Source organism: Pristis pectinata, chromosome 24 (assembly GCF_009764475.1).
Source record: "Pristis pectinata isolate sPriPec2 chromosome 24, sPriPec2.1.pri, whole genome shotgun sequence".
NCBI classification, from domain to species: domain Eukaryota; kingdom Metazoa; phylum Chordata; class Chondrichthyes; order Rhinopristiformes; family Pristidae; genus Pristis; species Pristis pectinata.
Window position 1 is genome coordinate 1,087,532 of NC_067428.1, and position 27,033 is coordinate 1,114,564.

The window sequence follows — 27,033 nt, forward strand, 5'->3', positions numbered from 1 at the left end:
TCTCCCCATATGGCCTCACTGGATGATTCCCCCAAGAAGATCCTCTCCAAGCACTGCTGTCATATCCTCCCTTATCAAAAAGGCAACTCCCCTTCTCTCTTGCCTGTGCCTCTGCCATGCCTGTAGCATCTGTATCCTGGAACATTGAGCTGAACTTCCCTCAGCCATGTTTCTGTTATGGCTGAGATAGCCCAGTCACCAGAGCCAATCCACACCCTGAGTTCATCTGGCTTACCTCTTCAAAGTCTCTTGCAGTTTAAATGCAGTTTAAACCAGCTGTCTTTCCTCTCCCTTTACTGTGCTCCTGACTGTCCGGTCTGCTAAACTTGTTCTCATTGGCTACAGTATTTGCCCCTGACTTCTCCTCTGACACGCTACTGCTCAAGGTCCCAACCTCTGCCAGTCTGGTTTAAACCCTCCCAAGTGGCACTAGCAAATCTCTCAGCCAGGATATTGGTTCCCCTCCAGTTCACATGCAACCTGTCCTCCTCCTACAGGTCTCCTGACCCAGAGATCCCAATGGTCCAAGAACCTGAATCCTGCTCCTTAGTCACACACATGACACTGGGAGCAATCCTGAGATTACCACCCATGAGATAGAACATAGAACACAGGCCTTTCAGCCCACAATGTTGTGCCAACATTTTATCTAGCTCTAAGATGTAACCCTTCCCTCCATTTCTCTATCATTTATGTGTCTATCTAAGTCTTAAATGTTCCTAATGTATCTGCCTCCATCACCTCTGCTGGCAGTGCGTTCCACGCACCCACCACTCTGTGTGGGGGGGGGGGGGGCAAAAACTTACCTCTGACGTTCCCCCCCTCCCCCCCCATACCTTCCTTCGATCACCTTAAAATTATGCCCCCTTGTGGGAGCCATTTTTGCCCTGGGAAAAAGTCCCTGACTGTCCACTCGATCTATGCCTCTAGTCCTGCTTTCCTAACTCCCTATACTCCATAGGACCTCATCCCTTTTTCTACTGATGTACACGTTGGTACAAATAACAACAACCTCTTGCTGTTCACCCTCCCCCCAAATGTTCTGCATCTGCTCAGAGACATCCTTGACCCTGGCATCTGGGAGGCCACACACCATCCTGGCATCTCTTCTGTGGCCACAGAATCTCTTGTCCGCCCCCCTTACTAGTGAGTCTCCAATCAAAATCATTAAAAAGTATTTAACCTCTGACAAAAAATGCAGGAATTTGGAGCAGGAATAAGTCGTTAGAGCTGAGTTTCTGTCAGATCCACAGTAATGTGGTAGATTGGATTCAAAATTAGCTTGGCCATAGAAGAAGAGGGTAGTGGTGGAGGGGTATTATTCTGACTGGAGGCCTGTGACCAATGGTGTTCTGCAGGGATCAGTGCTGGGACCTCTGTTTGTGATGTAGATAAATGATTTGGACAAGAATATAGATGGCCTGATTAATAAGTTTGATGACACAAAAATGGGTGGAGTTGTAGATAACGAGGAAGGCTTTCAAAAGGATTCAGCAGGATATAGACCAGTTGGAAATGTGGGCAGAGAGATGGCAGATGGAGTTTAATCCAGACCAGTGGGAGGTGGTACCCTTTGGGAGGTCAAATGTAAGAGGAAAGTGCACAGTAATTGGCAAGGCCTGTAGAAGCATTGATGTGCAGAGGGATCTCGAGGTGCAAGTCTTCCTGAAAGTGTCAACGCAAGTAGATAGGGTGGTAAAGGAGGCTTCGGATTAGGGGTCTTTGTTGGTTGGGGCAATGGCTATAAAAGTTGGCAAGCCATGTTGCAGTTGTAAAACTTTGGTTAGGCCACATCTGGAGTAGTGTGTGCAGTTCTGATCGCCCTCATTATAGGAAGGATGTGGAGGCTTTGGAGAGGGTGCAGAAGAGGTTCACCAGGATGCTGCCTGGATTAGAGGATATTCACTACAAACTTGAGTTGTTTTTTCTGGAGTGTCCGAGGCTGAGGGGAGACCTGACAGGTTTATAAAATTATGAGAAGAATAGATAGGGTAGAAATGTGAAGTACCAGAGGAAATGCATTTAAGGTTGAGAGGGGCAAAGTTTAAAGGAGATTTATGAGGCAAGTTTTCTTTTATACAGAGAGTGGTGGGTGCCTGGAACACACTGCCAGGAGAGTTGCTAGAAGCAAATACAACATCAGGTCCACCCCAGATCCCATCAGTGTAATCCCATTACTCCCATTCCCCTTTCTTTCTGTACCCCTACAACTTATTCCCCCTCATGTTCACCCATCAGCTCCCCAATTCCTCTTACTGGCTGACCTTGTCACCCATCTTCCAGTCAACAAGCCATAAGACCATGAGATATAGAGGCAGAATTAGGCCATTTGGCCCATCGAGCCTGCTCCGCCACACCAGTCAGTGGGTGTCTGATTGGGAACAAGAGCTACCTAATACACCCAGCCACTGACTGCAGGCCACTCTGTACAAGAGCAGTCACCATGGGCACAGGTTTCCACACAGAGCACCATTCAGGAGTCGACTGCCAATGCCTTGGAGCAATCAAACTACAGTGACCCGTAAGGTGGGGGCAGTAATGTGTGGCCTGGTGATCACCGGCAGGAGTGAAAATCAACGTGTACCTGACGAGTGATGCAAGCAGTCAAACTGGTGATTGCTCACTTGAGGAATCGAACTGCTCGGTGTGACCAGGGAGTGTGTGGTGATTGGAGACTCGCTGGTGAATGCAGCATGTGTCAGAGAATCTGTTCGGCCACAGGGTGATGTGGAGCAGCTGGTCAGAGGGACGGGTGGCATTTAATCCTGATAAATGTTAGAGATGCCAAGGGGAGGTAAGACCCGAGGGAGTACTGAGGAACAGACAGACCTGGGTGTAGAAGTCCAAGGGATGTGGAGAAAGCCTAGGACCAGCACAGGATAAAGGTAGATGGGTGGTTGATGGCTGGCATGGAATCAGTGGGCCAAAGGGCCTGTTTCCATGCTGGATGTCTCCGTGTCTCGATGATCCCTGATAGTGACAGTGAAGAAGCCCAATGGGATGCTTGCCTTCATTAGCCAGGTTGTAAAATACAAGAGCAGGAAGGTCAGGGTACAACAATATCAGATGTTGGTTGGGTCACAGCTGGCAGTTATACACTGGACATGTATACCCAGGACAATAACTTGAACACTGCGTGCAGTTCTGGTCACCACACTGTAGGAAGGATGTGATTGAGCTGCAGAGGAGACTCACCAGGGTGTTGCCTGGGATGGAGGGTTTCAGTTATGTGGAGAGGTTGGATTTGTTTTGCTGGAGTGGGGGCCAACGACGAAACCGAGGGGCACAGACAGGGCATACGGCAGGACACTTCTCCCCACAGTGCAGTTACCTAACGTCAGATGCCAGAGGTTTCACAGGTGAGAGGCTCAAAGGATCTGAGGAAAATGTTCAGCCAGTGGCTGCTAGATCCTGGATGCACTGACCATGAGGAAGGTGGACACTGGGACCTCGTAACCGGTAACGCAAGTCTGGATGAACAATTCAGTGGGATCGTGTGGTCGATGGGCCTGGTGTAGGGACATCGTTGGTGGACATGTACAGGGTGGGCTGAAGGGCCTGTTTCTGTGCTGAACGACTAGAGCACGGCTGACAGTATAACTTGGTGATGGATAACCGGTGAAGGAGCAGCGTGGTTACCAGTGCCGGCACTGAGACTCCAGCTGATAAGTGACATGTTTGCAGAATCGAACTGTACTGACTCCTCTCCAGGCAGATGACAAAATCAATACTTGTAGATGTGCACACAGGAAGCAGCCGGTCTCTGCTCAGGGATACCTTACTCTCTTGATGTCTCCAGGTCCTGTGTGGGATGTAGGGGCTGGTCTTGCTCAGATTCGGATGTGGAAAGTGCTGCAAAACAAAATATTCCAATCGTGCAATTCAATGCGACAATGCAGGTACAAACTGATCGACGGTACAGGGACCACAGTGACCCACGGATGGACAGTCAGGCCGTGTACAGGGACCGCGGTGACTCGACTGCAACATTCACTCAAATGAGCCCCAGACCCACCAGAGCTCCTGAACCAGTTGCTGAAACATTGAGGCAGATGTTCTTTGAAGGACTGTACCAACGGAACTGGCACTTGCACTGCACCTTCCCCATCAGCTCAATCCTATGACAGCCGCCCACTGCATCCTTCAATCACGGTCTCTGCTGTAACCAGGAATGGCCTCATCCCCCACAACTCCCCATCCAGACCCTGCTCTCCGCCGATCCCACATGGGAGTCGGTGCAGGGACCAGAGGAGAAGTAGGCAGTGTGGAGAACGAGTGCAGGCGGTCCTGACCGTGGGGATCAATGTCAAGCAGTTACTGTGGAGGCTGGAGGAGGGCCGGCTCCTGGGGCTCAGGAGGTGGAAGTGCAGCTGGGAACCGTACCTGAGGAAGTCCGGTGAGCGCACAAGCATGTGCTGAAAATCCTCCAGTGATATTTTGCCATCATTGTCCAGATCTGCTTCCCCCAGAACCTTGTCACACACCAGCGTCACCTCCTCCGGCGTCAGCTCATTTCGAGTCAGTTTGATCAAAGTCTTCTCCAAATCCGATTTACAGATAAAATTATCATTGTTAAAATCTGTTTGAAAGAAATGTAACTCCATTGCATCATTTAATCCATGAGAATAATGACCAGATGTGGACTTGTCTAAAGGATTGATACCAGCTGAGCAAGGGTTGAAGGGGTGCAGCAGTTTGAAGATCCTTCTCCTCCCACCAACCCCCCTGCCCCCGACTGACTGTAGATACTGAACTCTACCCAACTGTTTAACAGAAACAGCAGAGCTGGAAGTGTACAGGACTTGGAGTCGTACAGCACGGAAACAGGCCCTTCGGCCCAACTGGCCTATGCTGACCAAGATTCCTGCCTAAGCTTGTCCTATTTGCCTGCATTTGGCTCATTTCCCTCTAAACCTTTCCTTTCCTTGAACCTGTCCAAGTACCTTTTAAATGTTGTTCATGTACCTGCCTCACCCACTTCCTCTAGCAGCTCGTTCCATATACCGACCACCCTCTGGGGGGAAAGGGCTGCCCCCTCAGGTTCCTATTAAACCTCTCCCCTGTCACCCTAAACCTATGCCCTCCAGTTCTTGATTCCCCAACCCTGGGAAGAAGACTCTGCACTCACCTGATCTATGCCCCTAATGATTTTATACCCCTCATTCTCCTACACTTCAATGAAAACAGTCCCAACCTGCTCAACCTCTCTCCATAACTCAGTCCCTCGAGTCCCAGCAACATCCTTGTAAATCTCCTCTGCCATCTTGCCAGCTTACCGGCAGCTTTCCTATATCAGGGTGACCAAAACTGAACACAATGTTCCAACTGCGGCCTCACCAACGTCTTGTACAACTGCAATGTAACATCCCAACTTCTATACTCAGTTCCCTGACTGATGAATGCCAGCATGCCAGAAGCCTTCTTCACCACCTGTCTACCTGTGATGCCACCTTGAAGGAACCATGTACCTGTACTCCTGGGTCCCTCTGTTCTACAATGCTACCCAGGCCCTACCATTCACTGTGAAAATTCAACCCTCATTTGTCTTCCCAAAATGCAACACCTCGCAATTATCTGAATTAAACTGCATTTGCCATTCCTCGGCCCACTTACCCAGCTGAGCAAGATCCCTCTGTAAACCATGATAACCCTTTTACTGTCCACGACACCACCTATTTTAGTGTCACTTGCAAAATTTCTGACTATGCCTTGTACATCATCATCCAAATCATCGACATAGATGACAAATAGCAATGGGCCCAACCCCTGAGGAACACCAGTGGTCACGGCCTCTAGTCCAAAAAACAACCTTCCACCATCATCCTTTGCTTCCTACCATCAAGCCAATTGTGTATCCATTTAGCCAGCTCTCATTGGGTTCCATGCGATCTAACTTTTCGTAGCAGCCTACCATGCAGAATCTTATCAAAGGCCTTACTGAACATAAGAAATAGGAGCAGGAGGAGGCCATCTGGCCCGTCGAGCCTGCTCTGCCATTCAATAAGATCATGGCTGATCTGGCCGTGGACTCAGCTCCACTTACCTGCCTTTTCCCCATAACCCTTAATTCCCCTACTATGCAAAAATCTACCTGACTGTGCCTTAAATATATTTAATGTGGTAGCCTCTACTGCTTCCCTGTGCAGAGAATTCCACAGATCCACTACTCTCTGGGTAAAGCAGTTTGTCCTCATCTCCATCCCAAATCTACTCCCCCGAATCTTGAGGGTATGTCCCCTAGTTCCAGTCTCACCTACCAGTGGAAACAACCTTCCTGCCTCTATCCCTTTCATAATTTTATATGTTTCCATAAGATCCCCTCTCATTCTTCTGAATTACAGCAAGTATAGTCCGAGGTGACTCAATCTGTCCTTATAGGCTAACCCCCTCATCTCTAGAATCAACCTGGTGAACTTCCTCTGCAAAGCCAGTGCATCTGTCCTCAAGTAAGGAGACCAGAACTGCAGGCAGTACTCCAGGTGCGGCCTCACCAGTACCCTGTACAGTTGCAGCATAACCTCCCTGCTCTTAAATTCAATCCCTCCAGCAATGAAGGGCAACGTTCCATTTGCCTTCTTGATAACCTGTTGCACCTGCAAACCAATGTTTTGTGATTCATGCACAAGCACTCCCAACTCCCTCTGCACAACAGCGTGCTGCAATCTTTCACCATTTAAATAGTAATCTGATCTTCTATTTTTCTTTCCAAGGTGGATGACCTCACATTTACCAGCATTGTACTCCATCTGCCAGACCCTTGCGCACTCATCTATATCTCTCTGCATCGCATCCTCTGCACAATTTGCTTTTCCACTCAATTTACTGTCATCAGCAAACTTAGATACACTACACTCAGTCCCCTCTTCCAGATTGTTAATGTATATTGTGAACAGTTGCAGGCCCAGCACCGACCCCTGTGACACCAAACTCACCACTGATTGCCAACCAGAGAAACACCCATTTATCCCAACTCTCTGCCTTCTATTAGTTAACCAATCCCTATCCATGCTAATACATTACCCCCAACTCCAAGTTGAGGAACTGTGGAAGACTTTCAAAGAGATTTTTTGTGGTGCTCAACAAAAGTATATTCAAATCAAAAGCAAGGACAGGAAGGGTGGGGAGACCCAGCCTTGGATAACTGAGGATACAATGAGCACAGTGGATAGAACGGAACAGGTGGATGTTGTATACTTAGATTTCCAGAAGGAGTTCAATAAGGTGCTGCATAAAAGGCATCCACTGCACTTCCTGAATCCATGCTGCCTCTACCTGATGGAACCACTTCTATCCAGATGTCTCACTATTTCTTAATAATAGCTTGAAGCATTTTCCCAACTACAGACATTAAACTAACTGGCCCTATAGTTACCTGCATTTCGCCTACATCCATTTTTAAACAATGGCAATCCGCCGTGACCTGTCTAGAGAATTTTGGTAAATTATGCTTTGTACGCATGAGCTTTTTTTATTTTTTTATTGCCTTCTTTTATTTCCTCATCTCTCCCCGCCCTTCCTGTCCTTGCTTTTGACTGGAATATACTTTTGTTGAGCAGCATGAAAAATTTCTTTGAAAGTCTTCCACTGTTCCACCACACAGCCTGTGTTCCCAGTCTATGCTAGCCGATTCCTCCCTCATCCTGTTCCCTTGTTTAGGCACAATACACTGGTTATAGATCGAACTATTGCACCTTCCATTTGTATGAGAAATTCAATCATAGAATGGTCTCTCTTTCCAAGAGGATCCCTAACTACAAGATCGTCATTGCACAGGACCAGATCGAAGACAGCATTTTCCCTTGTAGGTCACTAACATGCTGTTCCACAAAGCTATCATGGATGCATTCTATGACGTCCTCCTCAAGACTGCCTCAATCAACTTGATTCACCCAATCTATGTGCAAGTTAAAGTGCCCCATCACAAATGCGGTTCCATTCTTACATGTATCAAATATTTCTGGGTTTATTGCCTGTGCTACTGTAATGTTATTATTCGGTGGCCGACAGACAACTCCCACCAACGATTTTTTTTTTCGCCTTCAATGTTCCTAATCTCTCCCCAGATTGACTCAACATTCTGCACCTTGGATCTTGTATTGTCTCTCGCTATCGCCCTGATCTCATTCTTAATTAAGAGCACTACCTCACCTCCCTTACCTTCCTGCCTATCCTTCTGTATCACCTGATACTCTTGGGTATTTAATTCCCACTCATCTCCACCCTGCAACCACGTTTCTGTAATGGCCACTAAATCACAGCCCTTTGTACTGATTTGTGCCACAAGTTCACTGACCTTGTTTCGAATACTACGGGCATTCGGATAAAGTGCCCTTACACTCATTGTCCTTTTAGAATCTAGTAACCTATGTGTCCTCTGCGTTTAACTTTTTTCTAACTTTTGCTCTGGTCTCTGCTTCCCTCTTTCTGCATGGATTCCCATCCACCTGCCATATTAGTTTAAACCCTCCCCAACAGCACTAGCAAACTGAGACATTGATCCCAGTCCTGCCCAGGTGTAGACTGTCCGGTTTGTACTGGTCCCACCTTCCCCAGAACTGGTTCCAATGCCCCAGGTTAGGAGGTGTAAGATTAATAAACTGTAACTGTATTCATATCTTAAGCCAGGTGAGAATTATGGCTGCTCAAAATACTGATTTAAAAAGTGTCCTTCGGGCCAGAACAGCCACACCACTGCTTTCCTGGCCTGGGTGCTGTGTGGTAATTGCTGTGTCTGGAACTTCATTGGATTCCCATTATGTTTGACTATGGAGATGATGGCCAATCTTAATGGGAAATGGGAAGGCTGTCTCAAACAATGAAGGTGATACCTGCCTTTGTCTCACCCGATTGCAAAACGATGAGCTGAACCTGGGGTGTGAGGCTGCTCTTTGTCCATCTGCAGTAGCCCTTTGTCCGTTTCCTGCTCAACCAAGAACTCCGGCACCTGACTCATTAAAGTGTGCGTGACAATGTTTGTATAAATTACTGTCTGCCCTCCACCCCCGTACCTCGGAGAACCCCACCGCGGACTCTGCCTGAGAGTCAGGAGGTTTCTCTCCAGCGATATATTGCTGAATAAACGCGTTTGAATTAACCTGTGGCACTGTGCAATTTACAGCAGATGGAAGTGGGACTTCAAAATTGGGTTAACAATTTGGCGAGCCAGCCAGGAGTCCAAGACGAGGTTTCGGAAGCGGCGTGAGCGATCAACAGGAACAACGACTACCTGAGACGGAAGGGCCCACAAGGTAAACTTCACCTTGATCCCTCTCAGGCAGCCGGACTCCTGACCGATCCCTTCGCTTATCGAAAACCCTCTGACGGACTCCTCGTGAACCTGTCTGAGTGCCACAGGTAAGAGGACTGGGCTTAAAATCAAGGTTATTCGAGGTTCATTTGTGGTTTGCCTTGGGCAAGTTTTATATGATTGGGCTTGGACACCCCTGTTAATGTCAAGGGTCAATTTAAGGTTTGGGGTTCAAGCCCCCAGTCAGGGTTAGTTTAAGTTCGTGAATTTTAAAGTTTAGAGCTCTAAGTATTGAGATCGGTTCTCCGGTACTACCACCCTGCCTTAGACCGGTTCTTAAGAGGGGAAATCCCCCACGGGAAGGTCAGGAACCTGAAAGTGGGTGAAGGAAAGAGACCGGTCATAAGATAATCGCAGCGATCTGTACTGTACGGTTAAAGAAAAAAGGAGAGAGAGTGAAAAAAATGGGACAAACTCTGGATAAGTCTGGGTCCAATACCCCACTATCTAAACTATGTAAAGATGATCCGAAAAATGAGTATAACTTCTGCAAATCATTGGCATGCCTCAATAAAAAATTGGGAAATGAAATATGGCCATTAGGGGGAACCTGGGATTTGGATTAGTGTCAAAAGGCAGAAAAGGCGATTTGGGAACGGAATACTGGGGAAATATGACAAATATGAATGTCTACTTGGAGAAAAACGGCCGAAGACCTAACAAGTAGATCTAAACAGAATAGTTGGGAACATAATGCACGTAGAAGAGGGATTAGTGTATGTGATGAGAAAGGCAATGCCAAGAGTTGGGAGGTTCTGAGGTCTCAGTGCAGAGAGCACGGTGGAGAGAAGCAGAAGGGAAAGGGAAGGGATGGATCAGAAGAATGAGGAAAAACGTAGAAATAGTAATAAAACGAATAACAGCGAGGAGAGAGTGGAGGCACCTCCCGACATGTCTGGTGTGCCCCTGTTGTTCCAAAATAACCATATTGACAAGAGTGAGGAGGGTTAGAGGGTTTGACCCACAGCCCCTATCTACCCCCCAATTTCACTGCCGCCCCCATATAATGTGGCTGGTCCGCAAACCATTACTGCCAGCCAAGTCCCGTCACAAGAACAGTCCCATGACCCGATCGCCTCCTGAACTAGAAATCAGCTTAGACAGAGAGAAAGACCGCCTCTAAACGGTTCTAAAGCCACAGACATACAGCGGAACCTTTTGGTAGGGGGCAGACCTATAATAGATCCTCGGGCAATGATTATGACTCCGATTCTACCACTAATAGTGATGACCCTGGAAGTCTCGACCCATCACCTATGCCGAATAAGGGGAAGGGAATTAAGGCTAAAAGACAGCTCCCCAATAGGAGTGTCCCCAATCCCGATCCAGCCCGAGCGCCCACTAATCCCATGATCCAAATTTACACCCCTTTGAAACTTCAGGAGATGTGCTTAATCATGAGTCAGGCGCCCAACCGTAAAACCAACCCAGAGGATTTTATAGATGATATCATTGGGACAATTCAGATGTACCAGGCAACACCCCAGGACCTTTTTAGTCTTTGCTGCATGACTCTTACAACTGCTGAGGCAGATGGGTGGAAAGAGCACCTGGGTAACTACGCGGACTGGACAGCTTTCCAAGCGGCCGTCCAGGCTTCGAACCAGGTAGACACCATGAGAGCTGCCCTCCGCAAGACCCTCCAACAGCCCATTGACATAGTTAAGGTTTTAGAATGCCGACCGAAACAGGGTGAGGACAGTCCAGATTTTTGGGATTGTTTCTGCTCACTTTACAGCACCTATAACAGAGGCAATGCCTCCCCTCAGTTTAACGCCCTCCTACTACAATGTATCCCTGAGGGAGTGAGGTCAGCTGTCTGCACTAATGACACGAATTGGCCTGACCATACACGACAAAATATGAGAAGGGCCCTGGTCCACTTCAAAAGCCACAAGGGTAAAACAGGAGATGGTCCAAAGGCCACCTCGGCCCCAACCTGCCTGTCCCAATAATACATAATACCAAATGGAGCCGCAGTTTTGCGCTCCAGGATGGGTTGACCGGTCCGATAGAAGGTATGCAATACGCCCCAACGGCCCAAGAGCCCCAGCGTACCGACCCCCTCACACGCCACCACCGCACCCTCGTAATTACCCAGGACCCAGGGGACCTGGGTGCTACCAGTGTGGAGCACTTGACCATTGGTGGCGGAATTGCCCCCACTACCAACGGCAGGCCAGACCCCCCCAGCACACGGCAGCCTTTCTCAACTAGAAACCCATTCTCCACCTGACTAACCGTAGGAAGTAGCCACCCCATGTACCCTGCCCTCACCGATAACCCAGATGATGAACCCATCGTCAATTTATTAGTCGAAGGGAAACTGATCCCCTTTATGATAGATACAGGGGCCAATACTTCGACCCTTGACGCTCCCTGCATTGACCACCATGATTTTAAACTTTCCACGGCCACCATCTCATTGAGTGGGCTGGAGGGACAGGAGAGGTCCTACCCATTAACGGAACTGTTACGAGTGAAATTTGGGAATCAGCAATGTCTGATCCAATTCGCAGTAACACCAGACTTAGGGGTTAACTTGGCTGGGAGGGACCTGCTCTGCTCCCTCTGACTCAAAATACAATGCCTGGATGAAGGAATTACCATTACCAGCCCTAAATCCCAAAGGATCCTTTGGCTTCACCAGCCTCCTCAGTAGTGGGCGGTACTCTTCACGAACAAAGATTTTGACCCACCCTTAAAGGCCCTGACCCACATGTTACACTAGCTTATGACCCCACAGGACTCTCAAGGGAGCTGGAAATCTTGTATGCTCCCCTCCTGCATAGCATGGTGACAGCTACTGTTTTAGGGGCAGTAGCAGGCAAGGAGGGTACAGCACTTCTAGTTCAAGTGCCTGATGAATTGTGGAATCAGTCAGGCCTAGTGTCCCCCCACATTACCTTGTCAGTCATAGGCCAAAGGAGCTGGGATTCCTAGCAAACCGACTTGAAGTACAGGCAGACACAGGCCTTTACGGGGTTCCCCAGATACTGCCAGAAAGGACCCTGACTTACTACCTCACCCCTTTTTCAGTAACAGGCTGTTTATGCCACCATCAGCCCCACCGACTCCCTTCGGATGAGCCAAACCCCGATTCACCCCAGTGACCCCGATCCAAATCCACGTAAGGCCGGGAGCACAATTGCCTTCCGTCCAACAGTACCCCCTCCGGAGAGAGGCGGTTGAAGGAATAACCCATTTAATAGATTCCTTCTGCAAACAGGGCATCCTGGTTCCCTGCCAATCACCCTGTAACACCCCCATCGTGCCTGTCCCCAAACCCAGAAGGGCAGAATGGTGCCTGGTCCAAGACCTGCATAAGGTCAATGACATAGTGGAGCCACTGCATCCCGTGGTCCCGAACCCCGCCACCACCCTCAGTAACATCCCGGCCAACTCCTGTATTTTTACACTCATAAATCTCCAGCACGCATTTTTTTGCAATTCCCTTATCCCCCGAATCACAGTACCTGTTTGCTTTCACCTTCCAAGGTCAGCAATACACCTGGACGCGTCTCCCGCAAGGTTTTATACACTCCGACTATTTTCTCCCAAGTTTTGCATAAACAACTCCAAGAGTTACAACTTTCTGACGAATCCACTGTTCAGTATGTCGGTGACCTTTTATTGGCAAGTCCCTCGGAGACCGCCAACATCGCAATACCAACAGACTACTTAATGTGCTCCATTCTTGGGGATACGTGATACCTCCACAGAAAGTAAAACGAACCCAGCGCCAGGTAAAATTTCTGGGCACCCTTTCAAGCGCCACTGAGCGGCAGCTCACTCTCGAATGTATTGCACCCATCATTGCCACCCCACCGCCCACTATCCCAAAGGGTATGCGCGCCTTCTTAGGTTTCGTAAATTTCTGCAGGCAGTGGCTACCTAACGTGGACCTCCTTACTAAGCACCTCACACCCCTGGCTTCAAGCCAGTCCGTGGGACCTTTTGAACTTATGGTGGAACAAAAGGAGGCCTTTGATAAGCTCAAACAGGCCCTTGCCAGTGCCCCGGCCCCGGGACGCCCTCTATATGACCGCCCATTTCAGCTCTTTGTGAACCTTCTGGAGGACTGCACTTCAGCCGTCCTTACTCAAACCCATGGGGATAGAAAAAGACCGGTGGCAGATTACTCTACTCAGCTGGACCCAGTTGCTGGGGGCTCCCGCCATGCTCACAGAATCTTCCAGCGATCTACTCCCTGGTAACAGCAGCCTCCAATATAACCCTGGTTGTTTATTCCTCCCATACCGTAATGGCACTCCTGACCTCTCATCAGATGCAACACCTTACCAGGCTCACTTAAACTGATATGAGATAGCGGTCCTGAATAACCTGCTCCTCTCCTTTGCATGCTGTACCACCATTAACCCTGCCATCTTCCTAGAGGCCCCACCTGAGGATCTTGAAGATCCACCACATGACTGTTTCCTGCGTAACCACTTTTTGACTACACCCCGTCCGGACCTTTCAGATAAAGCCTTCCAGTCAGCAGACTTAAACCTGTATGTTGACGGCAGTTCCTCCGTTTCTGAACAGGGAACCCGCCTTTGTGGCTACGCTATAGTAGACAACTCCCACGTTGCAGAGTTTACATCTTTGCAGCCCCCAGTCTCTGCCCAAAAGGCAGAACTTTTTGCCCTGACTAGACCCTGTGTTTTAGCCAAGGACAGAGTAGCTAATATCTTTACTGATTCCCGCTATGCTTTGGAGTTGCCCATGATTTTGGCCAACTATGGGCGCACAGAGGATTTCTGACCTCTACAGGCAGCCCCATACAGAATGCAGCTTATGTGAAGAACCTCCTCCAAGCCATCCTCCTCCCTAAAAAATTGGCCATCATTAAATGCTCAGTCCACCTCTCAGACCCCTCCCTAGTAACACAGGGCAATAACAGGGCAGATGCAAAGGCAGAATTGGCAGCACACCAGGAGACTAATATCGTTTCAACTGCAGAAAAACAGGCAGTTGTTTATAAACTGACAATAGCAACGCAGGGCACCCCAGACATGGTCACTGTGCAGCACTCTCAGGGGGACACCCCTGACTTAGAAAAACAAGTATGGAAGGCGCACGGGTGTACGCACTGTGCGCTACACAGCCTCTGGACTACTCCAGTCGGTCAAGTATGTATACCTGATTCTTTGTTACCAATGCTTATTGACTGCCTGCATTCTGACACCCACCTTGGCAAGGAGGGAATGAGTAATATTTTACTACATACCTGGTGACACCCCAGATTGGAGGAAGCAGCACAAGGCAAAATATGATCATGTTTAATATGCCAACAAACTAATGCTGGGAAAGGGGTGAGGTGCGCCGCAGGCAGAACCCCCTTGCCAGGGGGACCTTTTGAATGTATACAACTCAATTTTATTGAATTACCGTGTGTACGTTGCTATAACCAATGTCTTTTTATTGTTGATGTATTTAGTAGATGGATTGAAGCTTTTCCTACCACTAACAATAAGGTCTCAACAGTGGTGAAGTTATTGCTTACAGAGATCACACCAAGGTTTGGGGTACCCCAACAGATAAGTTCAGACAATGGTCCCCACTTCATAGGGAGAATAAATAAGGAGTTGTGCGAGGCACTACATATCGAACAGCAGTTCCATTGCACCTACCACCCTCAGGCAGCAGGTATAGTAGAACGAGCCAACGTCACCCTGAAGAATAAGTTAACTAAATTAGTATCAGAGATGGGTCTAAATTGGCTGAAGGTTCTCCCATTAGCTCTATACCACATGAGAATTACTCCCCACTCGGCCACCGGGGTGTCAGCTGCCGAAATCGTCTATGGACGCCTGGGAAGAACCCCATGGGATGCTGACACCCAGCCCCCCCCCCTCCCCCAGGTTGACTTTAATATCAGGGGGAATGAACTACAAAGATATTTCAGGCAACTTATGACCTTGTTAAAGTTCCTTCACTCACAGGTGAAGAGCGCATTTACGCAGCAGGAGGGAAAGGACGCGGAGTTGCCTCACCTGGAAATTGGAGAGTCGGTGCTGATACAGGACTGGGAAGGACCTAAGCTGGGACCTCGATGGAAAGGCCCCTCCAGATACTACTCCAGACCCCGACAGCAGTGAAGGTACAGGGCCAGGAACGCTGGATTCATCTAAGTGACTGTAAACGATGGCCTCCAGAGGGAAAATGACGCTTCTTAAATTTGGACTCTTCATCATTACCGGTATTCGTGTGTGGGCATTAGAAGACAATTTATTTTACAAAGCCCATATACAACTGCATGGCAATCGCACTGTTTGCTATCCCTTGGCAGAATCAGTAAAAGGTCTTTTTGTAGCCACACCAAGCTGGAGCCCCAGGGCTCTCTTAAGATATGAATACTGGAAAACAAAGTGCATTGGGCAGACAGGATCTTACGGGAGGGTGCTGCCAGGTAAATGTTTGCAAGGAACCACAGCAGACCTAAGCAGCACAACTAGCCACCAGTCCTTCCCCCACTGCTTCAACGGTAAGGGATGGGGTTGTGGGCTAGCGATAGTACAGCACCCGCTATCATGTGCCACCACCAGTTGTAGAGGGAGAAAGTGTGCATTAAGGGGAGGAAGGTTTAGGTGTGAGTGTGTCAACACTAGGTGTGTTGAACTACTTGCAGGGGAGCGATGGGTTTGTGGGGAAGGGAACAGTACCCATGTGAAAGTGTCAAATGTCTCTTTGGAATGGCTAACCAGGGAAAGTTATCTGAGAATTCATGGGAGGAGAGTTGCTGGAATCACTTGGTATTCTCAGATGCCTAGTCCACAGCAGACGGGCAATATAACCTGTTACCGGGCCAAGGAAGAGTATGTGCTCCTTTTCAATGGTACCTATACCACCGCCACCCCCACTCTGCCAGCCTGGTTCGCAATAGGAGCGATTGGGCCAGTCACGGTCCCCTGCCCCCAGAAAGCTCGTATCCGACGAAGACTTGTAGCACGGTCAGTAAGTAAGGAATTCTGCGAAGAATGGAGGGATCCTGTGGTAGTGGGATCATCGTTCGGCTATGCGTTCCTGAGTGCTCTCTCTCAGGGGGGTTCAGCAGGGACCATGGCCACAAACAATCGGAACTACCTCGTCTGCAGACTGACCGTGCTGGGAAACAGCAGCATCAAGGGCCTGGAGGCAGTGAACCAGGAAATGGCGGAACTTCGACTTTATGCCCAACAGACCCAGTACGCTGTGGACTACCTGTTAGCTCAGAAAGGGGGAGTATGTGCCATAATAGGGGATAAATGTGTCACCAGTGTTAGGGATGAGGCCTACAATATTTCCCAGGCCATTCTGGATATTCAGAAGCAAGTAGATAACTTTGGGCAGGGACTTGCAGGAGGGAAGGGTTGGTTGGGGTGGCTGATGGGAGGGTCAGTGGCATCATACCTGCTGCATGGAGCAGTAGGGCTTATAATTATTATAATAATATGCTGTGTGGTGCTGACCTGCTTGAGTACTTGTTGCAAGGTCCTTATTAATAAAATCTCAACCCCGTTCTAAGCATGATATGATAAAAGGGGGGAATGAGGAGGTGTAGGATTAATAAACTATAACTGTATTCATATCTTAAGACGGATGAGAATTATGGCTGCTCGAAATACTGATTTAAAAAGTGTCCTTCAGGCCAGAACAGCCACACCACTGCTTTCCTGGCCTGGGTGCTGTGTGGTAATTGCTGTGTCTGGAACTTCATTGGATTCCCATTATGTTTGATTATGGAGATGATGGTCAATCTTAACGGGAAATGGGAAGGCTGTCTCAAACAATAAATGTGATACCTGCCTTTGTCTCACCCGATTGCAAAACGATGAGCTGAACCTGGGGTGTGAGGCTGCTCTTTGTCCATCTGCAGTAGCCCTTTGTCCGTTTCCTGCTCAACCAAGAACTCCGGCACCTGACTCATTAAAGTGTGCGTGACAATGTTTGTATAAATTACTGTCTGCCCCCTCTGCACCTAAGAGAACCCCGTCGCGGACTCTGCCTGAGAGTAAGGAGGTTTCTCCCTAGCGATATATTGCTGAATAAACGTGTTTGAATTAACCTGTGGCACTGTGTGATTTACAGCAGACAGAAGTGGGACTTCAAAATCGGGTTAACACAGGAATGTGAAACCATCCCTCCTGCACCACTGCTCAAGCCACATATTCATCCTAACTCTGCTTACTCTGAGGTCCATAGAAACTACATTTCCCACCCTGCCTTCATCGACCTTCTTGGTTAATTCTTCAAAAAAAACTCAATCAAATTCATGAGACATGATCTCCTGAGGGGCCCTATTCTCTTTCTAGTTACTCTTTTCCCCACAACATACATATAATCTCTTTGCTTTTCTCCTTAATCTGCTCTGCCAAAGCTATTCTCATGCCCCCTTTTTGCCTTCCTGATTTCCTCCTTGAGTACACTCCTGCATCCCTTATACTCTTTTTCAGGGATTCACTTGATCCCAGCTGCCTGTACCTGACCCAGCCCACCTCCTCCTTCATGACCAGAGTCTCAATACCCCTCAGCAGCCAGGGGTATTGCCTGCTCCTGCCAGCCTTGCCCTTCACTCTGAGAGGAATGTAAAGACCTTGAACTCTCATTATTTCACTTTTAAAAGCCTCCCACTAGCCTGTGGTCCTTTTGCCTGCAAACAAACTACTCAATCAACTTTTGCAAGTTCCCGTCTAGTACCGTCAAAATTTGACCCAGTTTAGAACTTTAAATTGTGGACCAGATCTGTCTCTTTCCAAAACTAATGGAAACCCAAAGTGCTCCCCCACTGACACCTCACTCACTTGCCCTGCCCCATTTCCCAAGAGTAGGTCAAATTTTGCCCTCTCCCAGCAGAGCTTTCTATATATTGCCCGAGAAAACATCCTGAAAACACTTAATAAATTCCACCCCATCTAAGCCCTTAGCACAATGGCAGTCCAAGTCCATGTTAGGAAAGTTAAAATCCCCTGCTATGACAACCCTATTATTCTTGAAACTTTCTGCAATTACCCTGAATATTTGTTCCCAACAACTTGCTAATGTTCCACCTCGTTGATGGTTCACCGACCCCACCCCCAATCATTGGTCCAGTTACACTCACCATAAATCTTAAATGCATAACATGCCTTCAGATCACGTGGGGCCATTTCACTCAGTACAGAGAACATATCCAGAAAGTCGTCCAAAGTCATGTTGCCCTGGTTGTCCTGGGAGAACACCTCTGCTATCCTCTGCCGAAAGGGATTGTCCTGCAGTTAGAGAAGACAGCCCATAGGTGGCAGAGACACCACTGATGGAAACTTGGAGTGAGGCGGGTCAGCACCGGGCATCAGGATGTCCACAGGGGACTCACGGCCTGGTCCTTCTGACGCTCATGTTAGAGTTTGATCTGATTATCAAAAAAACCTGCAGAAGCTGAAAGTCTAAAATAGAAACAGAAAATGCTGGAAACACTCAGCAGGTTAGGCAGCGTCTGTGGAGAGGGACACCGTTAATGTTTCAGGTCAAAGACCCTATGTCAGAACTAGATTCTGACTATTTTGGTTGTGATGGGTTGATGTGAGATCAGACAGGTTCAGACTGTGTTGTGTTCATTTGTATTTGGAGAGGCTTGGGCTGTATGGAGTTTGAGATTCAGGGTTTGTATTGGGCTTCAAGGATCGATGGTACATCGGGTGAGTTGGGATTGGGGCGTCCTAGTTGGTTGAGTTGGGGACTGAGACTACTTTTGAGAGGTGGGGTGTCCTGGGAAGGAGGCGCTGACTGTCTACTCTATGTATTCCTTTCAGTATTTTATATACCTCTATCATGTCTCCTCTCATCCTCCTCCTTTCCAGTGAATAAAGCCCTAGCACCTTAAGCCTCTCCTCATATTCCATACGCTCTAATCCAGGCAGCATCCTGGTAAATCTCCTCTACACCCTCTCCAACGCCTCCACATCCTTCCTATAATGCGGTGACCAGAACTGAACGCAGTTCTCCAAGTGTGGTCTAACGAGAGTTTTGTAAAGCTGCATCATCACCTTGTGGCTCTTAAACTCAATCCCACGACTTATGAAAGCTAACATCCCATAGGCCTTCTTAACTGCTCTATTCACCTGTGAGGCAACTTTCAGTGAACTGTGAATATCAACCCCCAGATCCCTCTGCTCCTCTACACTGCCAAGTACCTTGCCATTTACCCTGTACTCTGCCCGGGAGTTTGTCCTTCCAAAGTGTACCACCTCACACTTCTCCAGATTGAACTCCATCGGCCACTTGTCAGCCCAGCTCTGCATCCTATCAATATCCCTCTGTAAGTTCCGACAGCCCTCCACACTATCCACAACACCACCGATCTTAGTGTCGTCCGCAAACTTACTAACCCAGCCTTCCACCCCCTTATCTAAGTCATCTATAAATATCACAAAAAGTAGAGGTCCCAGAACCGATCCCTGCGGGACACCACTAGTCACTGCCTTCAATCCGAGGGCACTCCTTCTACCACAACCCTCTGCTTTCTACAGGCAAGCCAATTCTGAATCCACACAGCCAAGCTTCCCTGGATCCCTTGGCCTCTGACCTTCTGAAGAAGCCTACCATGAGGAACCTTATCGAACGCCTTACTAAAATCCATGTAAACCACATCTACCGCACTGCCCTCATCAATCTTCCTGGTCACCTCCTCAAAGAACTCTATCAGGCTTGTGAGGTAAGATCTTTCCTTCACAAAGCCATGCTGGCTGTCCCTAATCAGTCCATGATTCTCTAGATGTTCATAGATCCTATCCCTTAGAATCCTTTCTAACAGCTTACCCACCACAGACGTGAGACTCACCGGTCTGTAATTCCCTGGACTATCCCTACTACCTTTTTAGAACAAGGAGACAACATTCGCCACCCTCCAATCCTCCGGCACCATCCCCGTGGATAACGAGGTCTCAAAGGTCCTTACCAGCGGTTCAACAATCTCCTCCCTAGCCTCTCGAAGCAGCCTGGGGTAAATCCCGTCAGGCCCCGGAGATTTACCTGTCTTAATGTTATTTAACAACTTCAACACATCCTCTCTCTTGATATCTACAACCTTGAGAACATTACCCCTACCAGCACTCCCTTCCGCATCATCAAGACCCCTCTCCTTGGTGAATACCGGAGAAGTATTCATTGAGAACTTCTCCCAGTTCTGCCGCCTCCAGGCAAATTCTCCCACCTTTGTCCTTAATCGGACCTACCTATACCCTAGCCATCCTCCTACCGTTCATGTACGTGAAAAAGGCCTTGGGATTTTCCTTAACCCTACTAGCCAAAGCCTTTTCATGTCCCCTTCTAGCTCTCCTCAGCCCTTTCTTAAGTTCTTTCCTCACTACTTCTATATTCCTCACGGGCCCTGTCTGAACCTTGCTGCTTATACCTCATGTACGCTACCTTCTTCTCCCTAACAAGTCGTTCCACCTCTCTCGTCACCCACGGGTCCTTCACCCTACCATTCCTTCTCTGCCTCACCGGGACATATTTATCCCTAACATCCTGCATAAGATCCCTGAACATCGACCACATCCCCATGATACATTTTCCTTCAAAAAGGACATCCCAATTTACACTCCCAAGTTCTCTCCTTATAGCCTCGTAGTTCGCCCTTCCCCAATTGAAAAACCTCTTGTCCTCTCTGCACCTGTCCCTGTCCATGACAATTTTAAAGGTTATGGAGCAATGGTCACTGTCCCCCAAATGCTCACCCACCAATAGATCCTTCACCTGTCCCGGTTCATTTCCTAAAACTAGATCTAACATGGCATTCCCTCTAGTCAGCCCGTCAACATACTGCGTCAGGAATCCCTCCTGGACACATTGAACAAATTCCGTCCCATCTAAACCTTTGGCACTAAGCAGGTTCCAGTCTATATTTGGGAAGTTGAAGTCTCCCATTATAACAACCCTGTTATTTTTGCTTCTCTCCAAACACTGCCTGCCAATCTGCTCCTCTATATCTCTACTGCTACTGGGGGGCCTATAGAATACTCCTAGTAGAGTAACTGCTCCTTTCTTGTTCCTTAACTCCACCCATACGGACTCTAGAGATGATCCTTCTACAACATCCATCCTTTCCACAGCCATAACATTATCCCTGACCAGTATCGCCACCCCTCCTCCTCTTCTCCCCCCTTCCCTATCCTTCTTAAAACACTGAAAACCAGGAATATTCAATATCCACTCCTGCCCTGATGTCAGCCACATCTCAGTAATAGCCACAATATCATAGGCCCCCATACTTATCCAAGCCCTCAGTTCATCCCCCTTATTCCTGACGCTTCTTGCATTTAAGTAAACATACTTCAGTCCATCTACCTTACTACTTTTATAGCCTGTATTCTGCTTCTCCTTCCCCAAAGCCTCTCTACCTGTTTGATCTAACTTTTCCCCATCCCCTTCTTCCTCTAACCTACTCCTCCGGTTCCCTTCCCCCTCACAAACTAGTTTAAACCCTCCCGAACCACCCTAGCAAATCTCGCCGCAAGGATATTGGCCCCCTTCTGGTTCGGGTGTAACCTGTCCTCTCTGTGCAGGTCCCACCTTCCTGAGAAGGGATCCCAATGATCCAGAAATCTAAAACCCTCCCTCCTGCACCAACTTCTCAGCCACGCATTTATCTGCCACCTCCTCCTGTTCCTGCCTTCACTATCACGTGGCACCGGCAGCAATCCCGAGATTGCTACCCTGGAGGTCCTGTTCTTCAGTCTTCTGCCGAGCTCCCTGAACTCACTCTTCAGGACCTCATCCCCCTACCTATGTCGTTGGTGCCAACATGGACCACAACTTCTGGCTGCTCTCCCTCCCACTCAAGAATCCTGTGGACCCGATCAGTGACATCCTGGACCCTGGCACCTGGGAGGCAACATACCATCCGGGATTCATGCTCACTGCCACAGAACCTCCTATCTGTTTCCCTGACTATCGAGTCCCCTATCACTACCACATGTCTCTTTCCCACCCTTCCCTTCTGAGCAGCAGTACCAGTCCCAGTGCCAGAGACCTGGTAACTGCAGCTAGGCCCCTGCAGGTCGTCCCCCTCAACTGCCTCCAAGGTGGAAAACCTGTTACTGAGGGGAACAGCCTCCGGGGTTCCCTGCTGTGTCTGCCTGCCTGACTTCTTCCTCTTCCCTCCCCGACAGTCACCATTCTATCTGCCTCCTAAACCTCAGGTGTACCTGCTCTAAGGGGGGTGACTGTCACCTGATGGACCGTGTCTACATAACTCTCTCCCTCCCTTATGCTGCGCATAGGTTAAACAGCAAAAAAAAATGCTGGAAATGTTCAGCAGGTCAGGCAGCATCTGAGGAGAGAGAAACGGAGCGAAGCCCTGGAGGCATCATGAGACCAGCAGCACCAGTGAGGACAGAAGTTACTAAAGGAGCCACAGGTAGAGTGGGAGCAGCCATCTTGAGAGAGGCAGTGAGGTCGAAGTTCAGGCTTCACTGAGGAGGGTGAGCAGTGACCTGGTAAGATTTTTTTCTTCTCTCCCTTAATAGAAGGGACTGGGGTAAAGGATACAGAAGCTCGGGCAGTGGGATTGTCAGGATGTGGGAGATCAGTGTCCCTGGTGATTACACCCGCAGGAAGTGTCCGACTGTAGATCCTGTCAGACTGTATGGAGCAGTTGGAGCTGCAGTTGGAATAGCGATGGAATATCCGGGATGCAGAAAATGTGGTAGACGGTACGTTTAGTGAGTGGGTCACCCCACAGGTACAGACAGAGAGATGGGTGATCACCAGGAGGGGCAGTGAGGGCAGGCAGGTAGTGCAGGAGTTCACTGTGGTCGTTCCCCTCTCAGACAGGTGTACCGTGTTGGATACGTCTGGGGGGAATGGCCTCTCAGGGAAACAGGAGCAACAGCCCAGTTGGTGGCACCAGGGTTGGCTCTGATGTTCAGCAGGGGAGGGCAAAGTCCAGGCGAGCAGCAGTGCTGGGGATGTGTTGCTGAGGGGAACAGACCGGGGTATCTGTGTCCCAGAGCCAGACTCCAGGATAGTGTGTTGCCTCCCTGGTGCCGGGGTCAGGGACGTCTCGGAGCGGGTACAGAAGATTCTGAGGGTGGAGAGAGAACAGTCAGAGACCGTGGTACATGTTGGTCCCACAGCACGGGTAGAAAGAGGGACGAGGTCCTGCAGAGTGAATTCAGGGAGTTAGGCAGAAGGTTAAAAAGCAGGAGCTCTGGGCTGGTGGTCTTGGGATTACGCCCCTGCCACATCCCAGTGCGGGTAAGGCTAGGAGGATGGAACAGATGAATCTGTGGTTGAAGAGCTGGTGCAGGAGGGAGGGCTTTAGGCACCTGGATCATTGGGATCACTCCTGGGGCAGGTGGGACCTGTACAAGGACGGGTTGCACCTAAGCTGAAGGGGGACCGAGATCCTCACAGGGAGGTTTGCTCCCACTGCTCGCGAGGTTTCAACTACTGAGTCAGGGGACTGGGAAACTCAGTGTCAGTGTGGCAGGTGGGGAGATTGACCCGACTGTAGAGGATGAATCGGGCAAGTCCAGTGGGCAGAGCAGCGAGAGGCAGGTTAGCGAGTATGGGGTCAACTTTGATGCAAGGAGCCTCATGGATAAGTCAGAGCTTGGAGCTCAGATCGTGATTACGATAATTTTGCAATCATGGAAATGTGGTTGAGTGAAGGGGAGGACTGGCAGCTTAATGTTCCGGCGTATAGAGGTTTCAGACCTGACAAAAGGGCAGCAGGGGGAGTCACACTGCTGATTAGGGAGAGCATCACAACGGTATGTAGGGAGGGTATCCTGGAGGGACCATCCAGTGAGACCATGTGGGTAGATCTTAGGGATAAGAGAGGGCTGATCACTTTACTGGGGTTATTCTACGGGCCTCTCAATAGTCAGTGGGAACTAAAGGATCAGATATGGAAGTAAATAGCAGAAAGGAATAAAAGTAAAAGGGTCACAGAGTGCGGGATTTCAACTAACAAGTGTGAGGTGATGCGTTTTGGGATGCCAAATAGAAGTAGGATATCTACAGAAAATGGTCCGGCACAAGGAAATGTTGATTAGCAGAAAGACATCAGGGTCCAAGTGATCGTCCTCTGAAAATGGCAGCACAGGTTGATAGGTGGTGAAGAGGCGTGTGGAATGTGGAAGGACATAGAATGTAAAAGTCAGTATGTTATGTTGCAATTTTACAAAACACTGGTTAATTCTGGTCACCACACTTTAGCAAGGATGTGGTTGGCATGAAACCTTGACCCAACTGGTCCCTGCTGACTAAGATTCCTATCTGAGCCAGTCCCATTTGGCCCACATCCCTCTAAACCGTTCCTATCCATGGACCTGTCCAAGTACCTTTTAAATGTTGTTCATGTACCTGCCTCACCCACTTCCTCTGGCAGCTCGTTCCATATACTGACCACCCTCTGGGGGAAAACATTGTCCCTCAGGTTCCTAATAAATCTCTCCCCTCTCACCTTAAACTTTTGCCCTCTAGTTCTGGATTCCCCAACCCTGGGAAACAGACTGTGCACATTCACCCTATCTATGCCCCTCATGATTTTATACACCTCTATAAGATCACCCCTCATTCTCCTACGTTCCAACAAAAACAGTCCCAACCTGCCCAGCCTCTCTCCATAACTCAGTCCCTCGAGTCCTGGCAACATCCTTGGAAATCTCCTCTACACCCTTGCCAGCTTTAATGGCATCTTTCCTCTGTTAGGGTGACCAAACCTGAACACAATATTGCAAATATGGCCTCACCGACGTCTTGTACAAATGCAACATACCCTCCCAACTTCCATACTCGATGCCCTGACTGATGAAGGCCAGCATGCCAAAAGCCTTCTTCACCACCCTGTCTACCTGCACCACCACTTTCAGGGAACCATGTACCTGGGTCCCTCTGTTCTACAACACTCCCCAGGGCCCACCAATCATTGTGAAAGTCCTACCCTCATTTGTCTTCCAAAATGTAACAACTCGCACTTTTCCAAATTAAACTCCATTTGCCATTCCTTGGCCCACTTACCCAGCTGAGCAAGATCCCTCTGTAAATCCTGATAACCATCTTCACTGTCAAGGACAGTAGTTAGTTTAGTATCATCAGCAGACTTACTAACCCTGCCTTGTACATTCTCATGCAAGTTATTGATATTGATGTCAAATAGCAATGGGCCCAGCACCGAGCCCCGGGGAACACCACTCGTCACGGGCCTCCAGTCTTAAAAAGAACCTTCCACCATCATCCTCTGCTTCCTACCATCAAGCCAACTGTGTATCCAATTAGCCAGTCTCCCTGGATCCCATACAATCTACCTTTTGGATAGGGTTAGTGTTAGGTAGGGTTAAGTTGAGTTGGGGTTAAGGTGAGATCGGCTGGGGTTACGTAGGCTTAGGGTTAAGGTGAGGTAGTGGTGGGGTTAGGGTTATGGTGAATTGGGTTCGGTAGGTTTGGGGTTACAGATGCGTTGGGCTGGGGTTTGGTAGGTTTGGGGTTACAGATGCGTTGGGCTGGGGTTCGGTACGTTTGGGGTTACAGATGTGTTGGGCTGGGGTTCGGTAGGTTTGGGGTTACAGATGTGTTGGGCTGGGGTTTGGTAGGTTTCAGGCTTGGAGATACGTGGGGTTAGAGTGAAGGTTTGGTGGGACGGGCAGGTGGCTGTTACACCCTGACTACCTTCAGCTCAGGCATGTTGCCGATCAGTTCATAAGGGATCTTCACATCAGGATTATCCGTGTAATCGAGTGGCACAAGCTGTGGCGCCAGGTCTCGGTATCGCTGGAACAACCTGCAATAAAAGGGAGAGCATCTTTGTTCCAGAAAGTAAAACATTGTTCGATTCTCACTGCTAAACTGCCTGCAGGAGCTGGGTCACACCTGTGTACATCCTCTGACTGCTGAACTCGCACTTGATACACCTTCAGGTGTCATGGAGTGATGGGTGATACAGCACGGAAACTGGCCCTTCAGCCCACTGAGTTGGTGCCAGCCCTCAAGCACCCATCCACTGCTGTAAAACTGACTGTCTGTCAGGAAATAACAGGTAAAACTGTATGGAACATCCTCTATTTAAGGTACAACTCTCAACCGAGCAACTGTGTCTGGTCCAACAATGTTTGAAAGTCACGGTAAGTGGCACTTCTTGAAACTGCACTGACATTGGTACAATTACACTACTTCACCATCCCGTTCCCATCTGGCAGTGGCTCCTGCACTGTTACAGCCTGGCCCTGAGGAACAACCCCTCACCTTCCATCTGAGCACGTTGCAGGCCTGCACACCCATGACCAAATTCTATCGCCTCGGGAAACGTGCTTTCTGTGTCCACGTAAGAACAGCCTGGCCTGCACAAGGCGTCCTCTGGCTCCACATTTATGTTTCTTTTCTTCTCTTTCACTAACTGCCCCCATTTCGTACCTTTTATGCTCCTTTGTTGACAGAGTCATAGAGCACTACAGCAGTTAACAGGCCCTTCGGCCCATCTGGTCCATGCCGGCCTTGTTTTCTGCCTAGTCCCATCTACTGGCACCAGGACCATATCCTTCCATACCTCTCATTCATGTACCTATCCAAACTTCTCTTAAGTGTTACAATTGAACCCACATCCACCACTTCCACTGGCAGCTCGTTCCACACTCGCACCACCCTCTGAGTGAAGTCATTCCCCTTCAGATTGCGTTCAAGAGCCGCGAGGTGATGTTGCAGCTCTATAGGACTCTGGTTGGACCACACTTGGAGTATTGTGTTCAGTTCTGGTCGCCTCA

General features: G+C 48.9%; 1 protein-coding gene across 1 annotated transcript; it reads right to left on the minus strand.

The window, feature by feature from the left end:
• Positions 1-3,830: 3,830 nt before the first annotated feature.
• Positions 3,831-26,679, minus strand: LOC127582691 (calcium and integrin-binding family member 3-like). The gene is made up of 5 exons (XM_052038248.1): positions 26,519-26,679; positions 25,946-26,057; positions 18,393-18,540; positions 4,384-4,579; positions 3,831-3,852 (listed from the first exon to the last, which is right to left on the minus strand). Exons 1-5 carry the CDS (start codon positions 26,677-26,679, stop codon positions 3,831-3,833), a joined length of 639 nt encoding a protein of 212 aa, XP_051894208.1.
• Between the last annotated feature and the right edge of the window lie 354 nt (positions 26,680-27,033).